The sequence below is a fragment of the Nelumbo nucifera genome, chromosome 3 (genome assembly GCF_055504915.1).
Source record: "Nelumbo nucifera cultivar China Antique chromosome 3, China Antique-T2T, whole genome shotgun sequence".
Classification (NCBI taxonomy): Eukaryota; Viridiplantae; Streptophyta; class Magnoliopsida; order Proteales; family Nelumbonaceae; genus Nelumbo; species Nelumbo nucifera.
Genome location: NC_142651.1, coordinates 20,060,153 through 20,076,703, shown reverse-complemented (window position 1 = coordinate 20,076,703; position 16,551 = coordinate 20,060,153). Strand labels below are relative to the sequence as shown.

The 16,551-nt window shown below is 37.3% G+C and overlaps 3 protein-coding genes across 3 annotated transcripts; 1 reads left to right on the top strand and 2 right to left on the bottom strand.

The window, feature by feature from the left end:
* Window positions 1–1,966: 1,966 nt before the first annotated feature.
* On the bottom strand, window positions 1,967–3,800 carry LOC148801001 (stress-induced protein KIN2-like). The gene is made up of 3 exons (XM_088901807.1): window positions 3,675–3,800; window positions 3,506–3,574; window positions 1,967–2,449 (listed from the first exon to the last, which is right to left on the bottom strand). The coding sequence occupies exons 1-3, from the start codon at window positions 3,732–3,734 to the stop codon at window positions 2,375–2,377; spliced, it is 204 nt and encodes a 67-aa protein (XP_088757933.1). The 5' UTR covers window positions 3,735–3,800; the 3' UTR covers window positions 1,967–2,374.
* Window positions 3,801–7,899: 4,099 nt separating this feature from the next.
* On the bottom strand, window positions 7,900–8,408 carry LOC104600592 (uncharacterized). Its single transcript, XM_010263636.3, has 3 exons — window positions 8,310–8,408; window positions 8,161–8,229; window positions 7,900–8,054 (listed from the first exon to the last, which is right to left on the bottom strand). Exons 1-3 carry the CDS (start codon window positions 8,367–8,369, stop codon window positions 7,980–7,982), a joined length of 204 nt encoding a protein of 67 aa, XP_010261938.1. The 5' UTR covers window positions 8,370–8,408; the 3' UTR covers window positions 7,900–7,979.
* Window positions 8,409–12,141: 3,733 nt separating this feature from the next.
* On the top strand, window positions 12,142–15,103 carry LOC104600582 (proline dehydrogenase 2, mitochondrial-like). The gene is made up of 4 exons (XM_010263625.3): window positions 12,142–12,781; window positions 13,791–14,436; window positions 14,552–14,792; window positions 14,904–15,103. Exons 1-4 carry the CDS (start codon window positions 12,233–12,235, stop codon window positions 14,962–14,964), a joined length of 1,497 nt encoding a protein of 498 aa, XP_010261927.1. The 5' UTR covers window positions 12,142–12,232; the 3' UTR covers window positions 14,965–15,103.
* Window positions 15,104–16,551: the final 1,448 nt, after the last annotated feature.

Sequence of the window (16,551 nt, the reverse complement as noted above, 5' to 3'; positions counted from 1 at the left end):
TAAGAATCAAATGAGTGGTTGTTAATCATTTAGGCTATGTTTGGTTGCAATGCAAATAAATTTGCACTCATACAAAACCATGGCAGTGCAAATGATCTGAGTTTAAATTCTGACATATTTTTGTTTCAAATTTTATTTTATTTTGTTTGATTGCAATACAAATGAAGCAAATTAAGACATCAAATAGAATAAAGTAAAGTCCAAAACAAAATTAAATAAGAATTTGCATGTTTTACATTTGCACTTCCTTGCATTTGTAATAGTGCAAATAAAATTGCAATGCAATCAAACACAGCCTAAATTCTAACATGTTGCAAAAGAAAATTTACGTGGTGTGTTGCATGCTTTGAAAGGAGGGAAGCCTGGAGAATTAGTGGAATTGTATTATTTAAAGAACTGAAAGCTTGGATATTTCAACTTGATCCATATACTTATAAAAGCCGTTTGGTACTTTGGTTTGCCTTTTACATGACGATAGAGTGGTTTGGAGAGAGGAAATAAGATGTGGGTTTCTTCCTCTGAGTTCACATTTTAGAGGTATTCCAATTAATTGGATGAAATGGTTGTTAAGTAACTGGTCACATGGATTTTGATAGGATGCAATGGAAATGGAATTATAGAAAATATTGTTGAATTGTGCCTTTGAAGTTTAAGTCTTGTTTATGCCTCGCTCCATGACCCGGCCCGACTTTTGTGAAAAAGAACCCGACAGGGAAATTTCGCTGAGGTTTGTGCTAGGGGTATGAGTGATGCTGAGGCTGAACCAACCTCTTTTACTGTTTATGAGTTTGAACCATATATATATATATGTTTGGTTGTTAGGTTTTCTCTTATATGCATCTCATTGTATTTGCTTTTGGATCGAAAAAAATTGTGTAAGAGCTTCGGGTGTATTGGGGTTTAGGGTTTATTTCTGTATGATAGGTTGTTCAACCCTGTACTCTCTATTAGACGATTACCATGTTTAATAGATTTTTGATAATCCATCACCCATAATGAAGTTCACATCTCCGCCCCACAATGTCCTACGGCACATTTCCCCTGTATAATGGGAATATCTCTCAATAATGACAACATCAGTTTTGATATTATTATTGAGAGAATACACGACAGGAATGTATTGTATGACGTTTGGATGCCGTCCCTTGTAGGGCGGAGATTTTACTTTCTCCTCAATATCTCTATTTTACCCCATTTTTGTGATATTTCAAATCTTTTTCTGGGTTTTGTGCAACAAGTATTTGACTAGTTGACATGGTTAATGGATATCCTTTAGGCGTAGGTTTCACGTGCACCCCATTTCATCCCCACCTTTGATTTGAGTTCACATCTGCGTGCCATAGAGCGTGTTCCAAAATGTCCTACGTGTACATCTCAGCATATTGAGAAATGTTCCTAATACACAGTTGGGATGTACGGACGCTTTTGGGGCGGTTGTGTAGGACGCAGATGTGAATTCCTCTGATTCCCTTGTAAAATGTATCATGTAATACCAAAAATAATGCTTTGTCAATCATGATTATGTAGGCCTCATATATGGCCACTGGAAACAACTCAAACAAGGGAATGTAGACGTGAGATTTTGTTGACTATTGAAAGGCAAGGTTTTTAAATATGGACCGGACAAGGAATCATTTTGGGGTCTGATTCTTAGGTCAAACAGTTTGACTGTTTGGACAGGACAAATGGTCTGTTTTGATAAAAAAATAAAAAAAATAAAAATAACAGCAAAAAACTGTTGTGTGGGTTGATGGTTCAATTGGCTGAATCAGTGGTTCACTGATCAAATCAATAGTTTTTTACCGAAAAACGGTTTTAGGGTAAAATGGTGACTAATTCCTGGTTTTTTTTGTCCAACCATCCGGTTTTGAAAATACTGCTGAAAGGTGAAATCAACCGGCAAAAAGCAACCTCTCTCTCTCTCTCTATTCGTCATTCCAGCCACCATTTCCAGTAACAGCAACACCATACATTTTTAAAAGCTACTCTTAGACCGTATTTGGTTTGAAGGAAAAGGTAGGGAAACCCAAAACACATACAATGATAAAAATCTTGTATGGGATTTTCCTACCTTTTCCTTCAAACCAAACATAGTATTAGCAAACACTCAAAAAAAACACTTACACTCAAGTTTTGTTTCCCATGGCCCGAAGCTCAAAAGTAAAAGCTTATCCAAACGGTGTAAAGAACTTTGATACAAGTATAACTACAAGTCTACATCCATGAGAAAACATTCTTTCTTTGCTTTAGAAGGCTTACAAAATCATAACTAGCTCTCCAAGAAGAGCATCGACGGAAATTAAAATTGGATAGAAGCAAATAAAAGCAAACCCCACCACCATATGGAATATTGGTGGTCACAAAATTGCTACTTTCATTTGTACATCCCAGTTGCATCTTTAACAGCATCTACAGCTCCCTGTGCCTTGGCCTTCAATTGCTCACCAACCTACATGTTTTAAAACGCTAATTCTCAGATCAAATAAATAAAAATCATTGTAAGCTACACAGTGCTGTTTGGAATTGCACTTTACACACTGTAATATTAGTATATAACCAAAAAGAGCACAAAGTGCAATGTGAAATACCTCAGGAATTGTCACTTACAAGGTTTTTCCAGACAACCCAGATTATGATGCAATGCTATAGAAAGCCTCTAAAATAACATTTTTACAAGTTTTTTTTTTTTTAAAATTTTTTTTATTTAAACTTCATTTTCCAGACAACCCAGATTATGATGAACTTGGATCTGCTACCCACACGTACCACAAGACAACTATACCTGTGCATGGAACATCTCCCATGAAAGGCAATGTTCTTGATATACGGTTGAGTGTCTTATGGGTAGCATATCCTGATTTCTTTTGGGATGTTGGTGATGTGGTCCGGACTCCGGAGTCACTTATGATGCACCTGATCTCATCCATCAATCTGGACTCTTCAAGTAGGGGTGTTAATTGGACCGGATTTGGTCCAATCTGATCCAGTCCAATATGAATTCATTACAGATGGATCAGGTCCAAACCAATCTAATGAATACTCTGGACCATTTTGAACCAGTTCAATTTAATATCTGGACCATTCAATCTGTTCAAATTGGTTTAAATTTAAATCGGGTCCAATCCAAACCTGGTTAATTGACACTTTTATTCTTATCTTCTATCAATGGACTGGATATTGATTCAATCCAACCCAATCCAATATAAATCCAATTGATTATGGGCGGGTTAGGCCAATCCAATCCAATAAATATTTTGGACCATTAAGTCTTGATTGGTCCGATTCAATATGTTTTATTGGTTCATCCAATCCGTCTAAATTGATTTTGATTTGGATGGATCCAACCCAAAAATGGGTCCATTGACACCCCCATGTTCAACCAGCCCTTTGGGTTAAAATCACTGTGCGTTTTTTGGGTTATGGGCCTCTGGGTAGGTCCAGTAAGAATGTGTATCTAACAAAAATTCCCCCCCATTAACTCAGTTATCAGTTAGCCGATGTAAACCTCTTGGCATGACTCCCTGGCGGATTGGGCAGCATTGGATGCCTTATCCATCAGATCATCCTTCTTGACCTGTTAAGCAAGAACCATGGAACGAATCGCAAACATCATTAATCAATTGTATATAGAAAGCATCACCATAAAAAGAAAAATGAGAAGACCAGTCTTTCACCTGAGCATGGCCCTTGGCCTCACCAGCTTGATAACTGAGGTTTTGGGAATTGTCAGCCATCTTTTGTTTTCTGCTTTTGGCTTCTGAAGAAGCAAAATGAGACTTCAAATTAGTTCTCTCCTTTGATGATTCAAACCCAAGCAATGGCAGAAGGCTTTATAGTTTTTATCTCAAGCCCTTGGATTGACATGTGTTGTGGATGCGACATGAAATTTTGACAAGTGGCACTGTTTTGAAGAGGCAGCAGGAGTTCCAGCCTTCTGACGAGGGACTACTAGACAAGTAGTCAATTCAACCCTAAAATATCACTCCAGATCTATTACCCACAAATTGTTTTCACATTTCTACCCACAAAGCATCACCACCGTGTATTAGAAACGTCTCCTAATAAATGATAAGGGAGATATTTCTAATATGCAACTTTTGGGTAGCAGATCCGATAGTTCTCTGAAGAGGTATTTGCCAGCGTAATTTTGTTTTTTACAACAAAAACAACTACCATAGCGAAAAAAAAAGCAATTGTTGGGGCCGATTAATATTGATAAAAATCAATGTGATAGAATGTTACAAACAGGATTAATCTTCATTCAATAATCAGATAGTTTAATCTGCACAATTGCAACAGGCATTCAAGGCCAGTACTATATTCATTGTTAAATTATGCTATTATGGACACTTAAAAATTTATTATTAATTCCACCCAAGTCCTTTTTCAGTCTATTCCTAATTCTTCTAACCCATAGTTTCAATATTTTGATGGTCTCATAGTCTTAAACCTTCAAAACATTGTAATTGGCAAAACAAGTTCCATTTTTTTTATCTCATTCTATTTATTAAAAGGGCTGTTATCCAATATTCACCTACGCTATTGGAGCCTTTTTTTTTTCACAAATTGATCGATCTCAGACTTGAACCTGCATTCTCATGTTTATTTCATCAATTGGGTTTTCAACTTTAGCCTTGTACCTAGTCTGTTTGACAGAAGTGATGGATAGTCTATTTGAACTTTGATTTCTCTAACCAACAAATCTATCTAGTGGTACAACTTAAGTGGGCTTGGGTTGGGCTTTGCACCCCTAGTGGTATCTTTGTTCTGATTTTATATTGTATTTGGACAAATTATTTAATCCAATTAAATATTGGGGTTGACAATCTGCAAGATGGGGCTTACAAACTGAAATACAGGATTTGTTAATAATTCATAGATTTTATAGTACTAGTAAATGTGTATGTGTATTTGCACGTGATAGTATCTCTAAGACAACTATTTATAATTTATGGTCACTTCTTATAATTCATTTATCCAAAAATTAATTAAGGTATTAAGTGGGTTGAACAGTAATAATTCATGGTTCTAACACCTGGGCAGTTTTTGAACGGTTATAAGTGAACAGTTTCTGAAGTGAGAACAGAGGACATATATGCCCTCTTTATACCCATTGTATGCTTAGACAAAAGGATAAAAAACATCCAATGAAAATTCCAGAAAGAAGTGAGAACAGAGGACATATTGCCTAACTTAAGGTTATATTTGGTTTGAAAGAAAAGGTAGGGAAAGACAGAAAAACCAATACAAGGGTTGTAAAGGTTTCCCTACCTCTCCCTTCCTTTCCCTACATTTTCCTTCAAACCAAACATAGCCTAAATGAATGACGTTAGAGGGAAAACTGTCATTAGATGTTGAAAACAAGGCCAATGTAGATATCTTAAGCTGTGTTTGGGTTGATAAAAAGTGAGAGAACGAGAAAGTTAGAAGGAAAGTTCTTAAGGCTGTGTTTGGTTGCAGTGCGAATTTATTTGCACTAGTACAGATGAATGAGAGTGCAAATGTAAAAAAAAAATGCAAATTCTTGGAATTTACTTTTTTTCTGTTTTATGTCTTAATTTACTTATTGCAATCAAACAATATAAGTTAAAATTTGAAACAAAAATAGGTCAGGATTTACATTCAAATCATTTGCATTGTCATAATTTTATATAAACGCAAATTTATTTGCATTGCAACCAAACACAGCCTAAGGATTTTCACAAATTTCTGTTTCTTTCTTGTTTTATATCAAATCAAAACTAGCCTTAAGGCCGGGGGTAGTGCTCATGAAGTTCAAGGATCTATAGTCTAAGAAATCTTTAAACTCATGAGATGCCTGATATGGATTTAAAAGGAGAAAACAGTAAACTTTTGAGATTTTTTTTTTTAATTTTTATTTTGTCGTCTTAGAGGTATTTTGGGTATGATTTTGTCTTTCAAAACAAAACAATTGCTACATCAACAAAATCATATTTTTTTTTTTACATTATTTACAGAAACTGGATCTACTCCAACAAGAGACACTACAACCACACATTGGGAACATCTTCATGACAAAGGAAATGTTTCCAATATGTGGCTGTAGTGGCTTGTTGGGAGGGTTATTGAAAGATTTGTTGGGAGCATATCCAAATTATAATGTCAACGCTTTTGTCCTCCAAGTAAAAATCAAATTCGGTGCTTCAGATTTTATTTCCTTGTAAATTTTATAAGCTGACACCTTGGTGTATAGCTTCGTTTCTGTATCCTCCTCTCTTAAGCTATTCTTTCCAAATTAATAAAATATACAATGGGCACCCCTAACTGAGAATAAATTTTGGGGTTAAAAAATATTAAATGCTATTACTTGTAATTAAGGGTGAGCAAATGGGTAAGTTTCTACCTAGTACTGAATGGAACTGACTTTGAATCAATTTTGAACTGACTCTACCCTGTACTTAATGTTACTCGGTAGGGTCTGCTTTTAAATTATTGGAATCAATTCCCACTCATCCTGGTTCCAAGGTCTAGGGATTTACCTTACCCGAACTGACATGGAGAATTAGTCTTGATTGGCCTTGATGGAATAAGGTTGGATCTGAAGTTGCTTTGAAATAAATTTCAAAATATTTTGAGGATGTAAAGATTTGAACCCAACTAGCAGTCATGGTTACCAAAACTATGGTCTCACTTGATCATTGAGTCACTTAAGTGGTTTGAACCGCAGCCCATTAGGGTCCATGCTAGCACAACACATTGCAAAACTTCCTCTCCCCCTTTCTAACGGCCATTTTAATCTTTAGGGGGCCTTAAATGACTTAAATGCCCCTCAACTGCTATGGACAAGTGAACAGCTAGTTTTAGGGGTGCATTTTGGTATTTTATCATTAGGACCCTCTAAATCGAGACCGGAACTGCTCCTCACACCTGACGCCTCACATGCACATCCTATCATGCATTGGGAACATCTCCCGTGAATGTGAGGCGCCCATTTGTGAGGAGCAGATCCCGTCATCTCTAAATCCTCAAAATGCTCCCAACAAATACAAACACCGGAGGGGGGGGGTGAGCGTTTTTGTATTTAATCATTGGGTGCCCTCTAAATTCTCAGAATGCCCCCAACAGCTATAAATAATTAGTTTTGAGGGGCATTTTGGTCAAGTGATAAAAGAACTTTTATAAAAATTTCAAAAAGGAGATGAAACTGGAAGGCCAAATTTTTAAAATTATTATATATTTTGGTTTTCAATTTTATTCATAAATTATAATCCAAATCATTTGTGATTCTTTTCCAATTCCATTGTATTTTCTTTTCAATTTTATTATACTATTTCGTTCAAATTCCGTTATGTTTTTTTTTTTAAATTTCATTTTATTATTTCATATATGAACAATTATATACATTAAAATTCATATGGAATAAAGTTTTAAAATTTTTTCAATTTATTATTTATATTGTTATTTTTTTTCAAATATTTTGTTATTTTCTCTTTCAAAGTTTCTTCATAAAAAAAATCATGCCGGCCTCACGCCTCAGCACGAGCCATGCGGATAACATGACAAAACTTGGTTCTATCAAAGAGTAATGAATCAAATGAACACCCTTATGCAATTTCGGATTGGTTGAATGTATCGTGGCAAGAATTTATTGTGAAATCAAAATAATGTTTGGGAGATTGGCGGCCGTCGATCTCAATTCTCAAGGCCATCTCTCCAATAACTGATTCAATTTGCTTTTTAACTTTCCTGAGAACTAGATCCAGGAATTGGGGTTAACCTGAATTGTGGATCGAAGGCATATAAAACGTTGTGTTGAATGTTTTAATGATGCCCATTAATTAGATCAGCAAAAGGAGATGGTGCTAATCAAGAGATTAAACAAATTCAACCCATGAGAGAAATGATCTCTCTCTCTGTTTTTTTTTTTTTTTTCCTTATTCAACAATGAGTAAACAATAACCAGCTCTTCTTCAAGAGGAGAATCCAAAAAACAAAAGGATCCATGAGCCAATAACTTTTCACTTGTTCATCCCGGTGGCTTCCTTGACAGCATCAGCGGCCCCTTGTGCCTTAGCCATCATTTGCTGACCACCCTATACAATCAAAATTTATACTATTATATTATAAATTAAAAGAATATTGTTTGGACTAACAATTTTAGAACTGGAATTTTTTAATTGGGAAATGAATAGCTAGAACCTCTTGGCATGATTCCTTGGCTGATTGATAGGCATTGCTTGCCTTCTCCATTATCTGATCAGTCTTGGCCTGCAATAAGTAGAAAACTCTCATATATATTAAATTGATCGATTTTATCATATATAGAAGAAACATTAATGGTCCGTCACCTGAACTTGGCCCTTAGCTTCACCTGCGTGGAAGCTCGCTTTCTGAGAGTTGTCAGCCATCTTTTTTCTCTTTTGGCCTTCCTGAGAACTCACAGTTAGCACATAGAAGAAACTGAGCAATGGCGAGGAAATTTTATTATAATCTTGGTCATGAAGCCCTTGGACGACATGTGCCATGTAGTTTTGTCTTGTACATACAAATGTGACTTTTGTTTGCCCCTAGAAACTCGTTCAATTCAAATACTTCAGGATTTTGACTTTTAGAGGGAAAATGTCCGTCAATGAGCTTATTGATCAGGGATACTTATATTGTATTTTTAGATTAATGTAGGGTTTATAGAAAATTTATTTTTCCTATGTATAACTTACTTGAGCAAGTGACATCCATCTCACAGATGAATAAGTAATTTTTCCACCTGAAAGAAAAGTTGTTAATACTTAGATGTGATAAAATTACCCTTCTAACAATAACTTTTTATGATTAAAATGATCATTGTCTTATTTATCTGAAAAATAAAAAAACATATAGATAAGTATAAATAGTTTGTCTAACAATGAAACCTTTAAGGTTGAACCGAATTCATTCAATCTTTAGGCTACATGCCCATGGGCCCTTGTAGATATAATTCTTGGGCCTTAATCGAAGATAAGCACTCTTGAGTCTTTACTTCTTTTGGTTTTTGAATATAAAACCTATTTACCTATGAAAAGCGAGCAAACGAGAGTATGGCATTCTTTCGATGCAAATGGGGTGGAAAGTTAAGTTCTAGTTTTGAAAAGGACAAAATTTAGCTGATATATTTCAATGTGACTAATTTAACTGAAATATTTCAATGTACATATTTACATTTGCACTCTTCTCAAATTGAACCTTTGGAAGGAGTACAAATATGAATATGTAGAGTGCAAAGTCTTGTATTTTATTTTATTTGAAATGTATTTTTACTGTACGTATTAGTATTTGTACTCTTTCCAAACCGAGCCTGCAAAAGGGGTGGAAAACAAAGGTCTAGCTAGTTGTAAAAAAGTGAAAATTTAGCTGAAATAATGTGAAAAATTTTCTACGCCTTTTAAGTTGAAAAAAATAAGGCATTTATTATTTTGTTGAGCCAAACTGAAAACTTTTTAACTTTTAGGTGCACTGCAATTTCTTTGCAGATTCTGATTTATATTTGTAATTTGTTTAGGCTGTTTTTGGTTTGAAAGAAAATGTAGAAAACTATAGGCGGGGAAACAGGAAATATACCTTTCCCTTCCTTTCCTTACCTTTATTTTTAAATCGAACATAGCCTTAAGCTTTTTTGCTTCTTTGGTTTGCATTGCAGATGAGGTAAAATAAAACCCGAATAAAAAATTTTACCAGAATTTGCATTCTTCTCATGCATTTGTACTAATACAAATGAAGTTGCATTGCAAACAAATGGTTTGTAAATTACTTATTTGGTCATTCTCCTCTTTATTGCTTCATAAATTAAAGAGGCTTATCTTTTTTGTTTTTCCATTTTTTTAGTTCAAAGGATTAGGAGAAGACATAGCCCATATGTTTTTATCTCTTGGGTTCAATAGTTTATCTTTCTTTTCTTTTCCTTCTCCTTAGTTAAATGAAGTTCAAGTGTTGGGTCTTTTGTCTAAGGGAACAAAAAATAACTTATCACATTTCCGCCCCACAAATGCCCCACAGCACATTCCATCGTGTATTGTGAACATCTCTCAATGATGACATTATCGGCATCATCGGTAGATGTTCACAATACACGGCGGGATGTACTGTGGGACGGATATGTGAACTCCCTTTAAGGCTGTATTTGGTTTGAAGGAAAAGGAAGGGAAACCACTAGAAACCAAACACAGACAAAATGATCTAAACATGCTTTTAAAGCCTTGACTTCTCTAGTTGCAGAAATGGTTCCATTTCTGCATTATCATAATCCATCTCTAACAGAGAATTTTTTTGGTATGCTTATTAACAATTCTAGAAAAGATGCTTGAAGAGAGAGGTAGTAAGTTTCGAGCTACGCCAGACTTGAGAAGCCTATATGAGGAATGAACTCATATTAGAAGCCAATAGTTAATCAAAGAAAGGAGATCAAATTAGGCCCCACAAGATTGCCCCCCACAACGTCCCACAGCACATCCGCACCATGTATTAGAAACATCTTCCAATGATAATCCAAAAAATGATGATGTCATCATCAGGAGATGTTCTATATGCAGTGGGACGTTGTTGGGGGCTGACTTGAACTCCAAAGGATCCTATAATTCAGTATGCATAGGTGGATGTGAGTCCAGTTTTTTGTTCTTGACTCTTGAGCTAAACTAAGATTAACCCAAATTTGAACTCAGCTTTGGGCTGAAAATTTTTGTCCTAGATAAAACCCGATTGGGTTGAACCAAGGTTTTTAAAACCGACCCGGTTGATAAATCGATTAGGGGTCCAGTTCCTGGGTCAAACGGTTCAACTGTTCAAATCGGACAATCAGTCCATTCAGACAAAAAATAAAAAAACGGTCAAAACCATTTAACGGTTCGAACAGTTCGACCACCCGGGTCAGCAATTTGTTAATCAAATCAATGTTTTTTGGCAAAAATCCGGTTTTGGTGAAAAACGGAACCGATCACCTGACCAGTTCCCAGTTTTTCTGGTCTGGTCCGATTTTGAAAACCATGGGTTGAACTAATTGATTTTGAGCCAGATCGGCCTAACTTACAGTCCTGGAAAGTTGTAAGAATGGAAAGCTATAGAAGTATAGAACAAGAGGCCAAAGGACGTTAAGAATGGGGGAATAACTTAATTTAGCTCAGGGCCTACCAGCCAATGCTCTCAACTTTTGAATTCTAACAGTACTATATGAACAGCTGGAAGTTTAGCTCTCTCTTCTCTCTTTGAAGAGTTTCAACTTTCAACTCCAAATTTCTCATTAACCTTTTCCAGAAACAGAACAATTGAACAAAGAAGAAGAGAGTTCCAGTGTTTCACTCCGAGCTGCGCGCAGTAGAAGGTATGGAATTGGATGGCAGGTTAGCTGCAGCTCCAGTTAAATGTTTCAGTACTCCCTTAATTTTGGGGTGTTCACCAAATTAAATTGTATGTATGATTTTGCTTTTTTAAAACAGAAATGATTTTCACGTTATAAGTCATATACCAAACACAACCTTGACTACTAAACCTGTATGCTATAGTGTTCCTCATCAGTTGATTATTACCAGTACCACACCAAACAACTCTAGTGAGGCAATTGGTTGAAAATTGAAAACCCAAATCCGGACAGACCGGGAGAGTGGTCAAAGATCACACTGAGCAAGTGAGAGATTTGCTCAAACAACTTACCCATCCAGATCCCAGACTCTATCATTCATCATCTCTTACCCCGGCCTTCAGCTTCACCACCACCATTCATTCACCTAAACCCATGCTTTTAACTTATTCTTCCCATCATCCACCATCCACCCTTGTATATCGCATCTTAACACTTAACCAAAAAAGTGCAATGCCTTATCCGGTTAGTTGCCAGTTGCCTGTGACAAGGGGGTGACGTGGCATATCTCTAGTTCCAACACGTGTAACGGGGCTGTCACTTTTAGCTCCTTTCAACGGTTGATAGTAAAGCCACGCTCCTTTCAACGTTATCCACCGTTGGAAGAGGAAATTTTCCATTACTCCCAGAGTAGTGTCGTCACCATGGAATCTCATCAGTGTAAAAGCCAAGGTGTTGGATTATCCGCAACTCTTGTACTATTCCTGTTAACGGCCCAGGCCTTTGTTAATTACCCCTTTCACCTCTTCAAAATTACAAAGCTGCTCCTCTCAAGTCTCAACAAACGTCCATTTATATATCACGTTAATCTTCTTCCAAACTAACCAGAAAGAGCTGTTACAACTAAGAAGGTTCAAAACTGAAGACTGAAATCCAGTTCAATCTTTAATGGCTGCCCGAGCGTCCCCCAAGGTCCTCCAGAACCTCCCTTACATCGTCAGATCCTTGAATTCTTCATCTTCGTCTATCGTCACTGCCGTTCCTCCGTTGAGTTTACCGGAGAAAGCTGATGATGAAGCTGTTGTGGAACCGGTCGTCACCGCATCTTCCAACTCAGTTTTGAACCTCGACGAGGTTGACAAGTTGTTTTCATCGGTTTCTACTTTTCAGTTGCTGAAATCATCGTTGAACCTTCACATGGCTGCATTTGATCCATTTGTGGACTTGGGTGTGTGGGTAATGAAGTCTGGGCTGGTGGAGAATTCGATCTTCAAAGAGATCATATTGAGGACAGTGAAATACACGTTTTACCAACATTTCTGTGCTGGCGAGAACGTGGAGGAGGCTGGAAGGACGCTTCAGAGGCTTTGGGATGATGGGTTGAGGGGAATTTTGGATTATGGGTTGGAGGACGCAACTGATAACGAGTCGTGTGATCGGAATTTGGATGAATTTCTTAAGACTGTCGAGACTACCAAGTTGCTTCCACCATCTTCTGTAAGTTTTTTTTTTGATCTTTCTTAATTTGTCTCAATTATTCTGTTTTATCGATTTTCAATGATGAAATTTAGTTAATTAATCTACCTTTCTATCTTTTTGGGTTTCTAGTTAATTTCCGGATTGCTTCCACCTCCTTTGCTCCACCTTTCAATAATTCAAATTAATAATTTTTGCTTCTGGAAGTTACATAAATGGTATTTTCTGAATTTTGAAAAATAAATAATTATGAATATATGGTTGAATTTAAAGCTAAAGCAGGCTAGCTATGCAATATCATATTGTTGTTTTCTTTTGATTTTTCATTTTTGTAATCTTGTTCAATGCTGATATAATTTATAATCCTGTGGTATATATGCTATATATCAAACTTTACATTAGAATAAATAAAAGACCCATTTGAATTGACGATAAAACCAATCTTTTGCCACATGATCTCTTAGGTGGCTCCAACTATGTGGGTTATGTCAGCCCTTCCAAGAATGGTGGTATGTGTTTGGTGTCTCCCTCAGAATTGATTCCCTAAATATATTTATCCCCCCATAAATAGCATCCCCGCGGTGAATTGGGAATCTTTCCCCCCTTGATATTGACCCAAACTGTACAATGGCATTATGAATTGTGAGGGGAACTGAACTCAAATTACCCCTTGTTGATTTTACCTGAAATGTCAATTTGACGTTTCTATACACGTTTTGTGTATAAACAACAATTATACATACCAAACACAATCTAAATTAGATCAGATAAATGATGGCATTATGAATTGTGAGGGGAACTGAACTCAAATTACCCCTTGTTGATTTTACCTGAAATGTCAATTTGACGTTTCTATACACGTTTTGTGTATAAACAACAATTATACATACCAAACACAATCTAAATTAGATCAGATAAATTGATGTTAAAACCACTAGCAGTACTAATAACGAGTTCTTGCATCATGATGCTTCCCAGTATCCTTATTAATTGTGAAACAGAAAACAAATCTATATTTTCATGCAAACAGGTTAGCTTTGCCTGTGTGAAGATCTCTGCTATTTGTCCAATTTCACTACTCAAGCGCGTAAGTGATATGCTGAGATGGGAACATAGAGACCCATCTTTCCATCTTCCATGGAAGCAAGAGACATTACCAGTTCTTTCTCATTCTAGCCCTTTCTATCACACCCTCAAAAGACCAGAACCTCTAACTACAACAGAGGAACGAGATCTCCAACTCGCCCACCAAAGACTAATGAAGCTATGCCAGAATTGCCTTGAAACCGATCTCCCATTGCTTGTTGATGCAGAGTACACATCAGTTCAACCTGCAATTGACTACCTAACCTACTGTGCTGCAATTAGTTTCAACAAAGATGAGAACCCAGTTATTTTTGGAACAATTCAAGCTTACCTAAAAGATTCAAAGCAGAGGCTGTTTCTGGCAACTGAAGCTGCAGAGAAGAGGAGAATTCCAATTGGTTTTAAATTGGTAAGAGGAGCCTATCTGTCTAGCGAAACCCAATTAGCATTTTCTCTGGGTTTTCCTTCTCCCATTCATGAGAGTATTCAGGAGACACATTTGTGCTACGACGATTGTGCTTCATTTATGCTTGAGAAAGTAGCTAGGGATTCAGCATCTGTTGTTCTTGCCACTCATAATTTTCAATCTGGTAAAAGTTCAAATTCCTAGCTAAAACAACTCTTACTTTGAGAACAAGTACTGTTGTTACTACTAACTAGTACTAATTTCAAACACAAATACGATTTTGGTGAATTGATCAATAGGGAGTGTGGCAGCAAGAAAAGCACAAGCCTTGGGGATTGGAAAGGGAAATCAGAAGCTGCAATTTGCTCAGTTGAAGGGAATGGCTGAAGGACTTTCCTATGGTTTGAGGAATGCAGGATTCCAAGTAAGCAAATACTTGCCTTTTGGACCAGTGGAGAAGGTTATTCCATATCTTCTTAGAAGAGCTGAAGAGAATAGAGGCCTCTTATCCTCCTCAACCATGGACAGAAATTTGATGAGGTATGTGTCAACATTTATACATATTTTTTATTGCTTTTGTGGCTCACTGTTTGTTGGGTTTCTTTTCAAATTGAACTCATTTAGCCCCTTTTTTTATTTGTATGCATGTAGGAATGAGCTAAAGAGGAGATTAAAAGCTGCAATTCGAGGAGGCCAAGTTGACAAAATATAATTTCTATTAGCCCCTAAGTTTGTCTCTCTTTTTCTTTTGGTTTTCTTATAAGAAGTGTAGATCAAAGTTAAGATTAGAGTATTTGTATTAACTATTAACTTACCAAGAATGAAATTGATGAAATCTCTTCTCTTGTACCCTTTTAGTCTGTTGTTCATGAGCTCTAAAGAATATGGGAAAGAAGCCAAACCATTTTCCTATATTTGGGATTTTAGGTAGGAGTGGCAAAGCGAGCGGCAGACAAGATCTTCCTTTTTTCTGGGTCTGGATTTGTTCATTCTAGTTCATTTCCATCCCAGTTCCATCCCAGCCCAGTTCAGGCAAACCATGACGCTCAGATCCCACTCAACACTTGCTGAAGCAGCAGGACCCACTAACCCATTTCTAGGCGGTTAGAAAGCAATTTCTATCGGTCTAAGCAATTAGTCTCCAAATTTATGGGCGGTAGGGTCCAACAATGTTTTCAAAACCGGACCGGACCGGACGGTTATACCGGGAAAACCGGGATTGGGTCAGGTGACCAGTTCCATTTTACCCCAAAACCACTATTTGGCCAAAAACCGTTGATATGGTTAGCAAATTGCTGACCTGGGCAGTTGAACCGTTAAACTGTTCAACACGGGAATGACTTTTGGCCATTTTTTGGGTTTTTTAAATTTAATTTTTTTGTCAGAATGTGCCATTTGTTTGGACCAGATAGTCAGACTGTTCAACCAGGGAACCAGACCCAGAACGGTTCCCTGTCTAGTCCAATTTTAAAAACCTTGGGGTCTAATATTAATCTCACTGAGGATTGCTAGGATAGGTCTCATCCCCTGAAGCATACCCAGTAAAAAGGGAAGACAAGGAAGACATAGTGGAAGACTTCTTACCGAAGAAAAAAGAAGTTCGGGACACCTGAAATACCAAACAAGGGATGCCAACCAAACTCCAAGGCGAAGACTCTTTCCAAATGACAAAGTGAAGTGGATCGCCTACCCCCTTTTATAAAGGCATCCAACGGTCTAGATCAAATCAGATTAATGGTGTAGGACCATTGTTATACTTCACACGCACATGACCTCGGGAAGATGAAACGACACATCACATCTGCCAAACCGTAATGGAAATGGTATGAGTGTTGAACCACCCGGTCCACCCACCAAGCCAGCTTGACCATGGGCCAACCGGCTCGCAAATTGGAGTTCCTCAGTCGAGGACTTTAGAACCCTCCCGCTTGCCCACGGCCGAGCACCACACTCCTCGACTTCGGAACTGGGAGAGTGGTGTTCGAGTGGTTGCTAAGTTAACCCAAGGCGCCACGTGGTTGACTTCGTAGCTGCCCTCTCAGGGCCATGTTGGCATCGTCACCCAAAACCACATGAAGGACAGGTACGATTAGGAAGGAGTGTCTCACATGAACAAGGAAGCGGATTCCATCGGGGAAGGTGGAACCCCCCGAAGATGGCGATAGACAACCTCATCCTAACAACCATAGAAGCCCTATCTGACCCGAATATGGACGTCCAACTATAAATAGGTACGCCACGCTCAAGGTAAGGGGCTTTTGGAACTCCACACTCTTTGAATGTTCGAACCAGCATTGTC

What these genes read in the sequence shown, in the direction of transcription:
- LOC148801001 (XM_088901807.1), bottom strand. Translation starts at nt 3,734, where the DNA reads ATGGCTGACAATTCCCAAAACCTCAGTTATCAAGCTGGTGAGGCCAAG. An exon ending in AGGCCAAGGGCCATGCTCAG is followed by an intron (nt 3,575 to 3,674) that starts GTGAAAGACTGG and finishes CTTGCTTAACAG; the next exon opens with GTCAAGAAGGATGATCTGAT. An exon ending in CCAGGGAGTCATGCCAAGAG is followed by an intron (nt 2,450 to 3,505) that starts GTTTACATCGGC and finishes TAAAACATGTAG; the next exon opens with GTTGGTGAGCAATTGAAGGC.
- LOC104600592 (XM_010263636.3), bottom strand. Translation starts at nt 8,369, where the DNA reads ATGGCTGACAACTCTCAGAAAGCGAGCTTCCACGCAGGTGAAGCTAAG. An exon ending in AAGCTAAGGGCCAAGTTCAG is followed by an intron (nt 8,230 to 8,309) that starts GTGACGGACCAT and finishes TACTTATTGCAG; the next exon opens with GCCAAGACTGATCAGATAAT. An exon ending in CCAAGGAATCATGCCAAGAG is followed by an intron (nt 8,055 to 8,160) that starts GTTCTAGCTATT and finishes TTGATTGTATAG; the next exon opens with GGTGGTCAGCAAATGATGGC.
- LOC104600582 (XM_010263625.3), top strand. Translation starts at nt 12,233, where the DNA reads ATGGCTGCCCGAGCGTCCCCCAAGGTCCTCCAGAACCTCCCTTACATC. An exon ending in CACTCATAATTTTCAATCTG is followed by an intron (nt 14,437 to 14,551) that starts GTAAAAGTTCAA and finishes ATTGATCAATAG; the next exon opens with GGAGTGTGGCAGCAAGAAAA. An exon ending in ATGGACAGAAATTTGATGAG is followed by an intron (nt 14,793 to 14,903) that starts GTATGTGTCAAC and finishes GTATGCATGTAG; the next exon opens with GAATGAGCTAAAGAGGAGAT.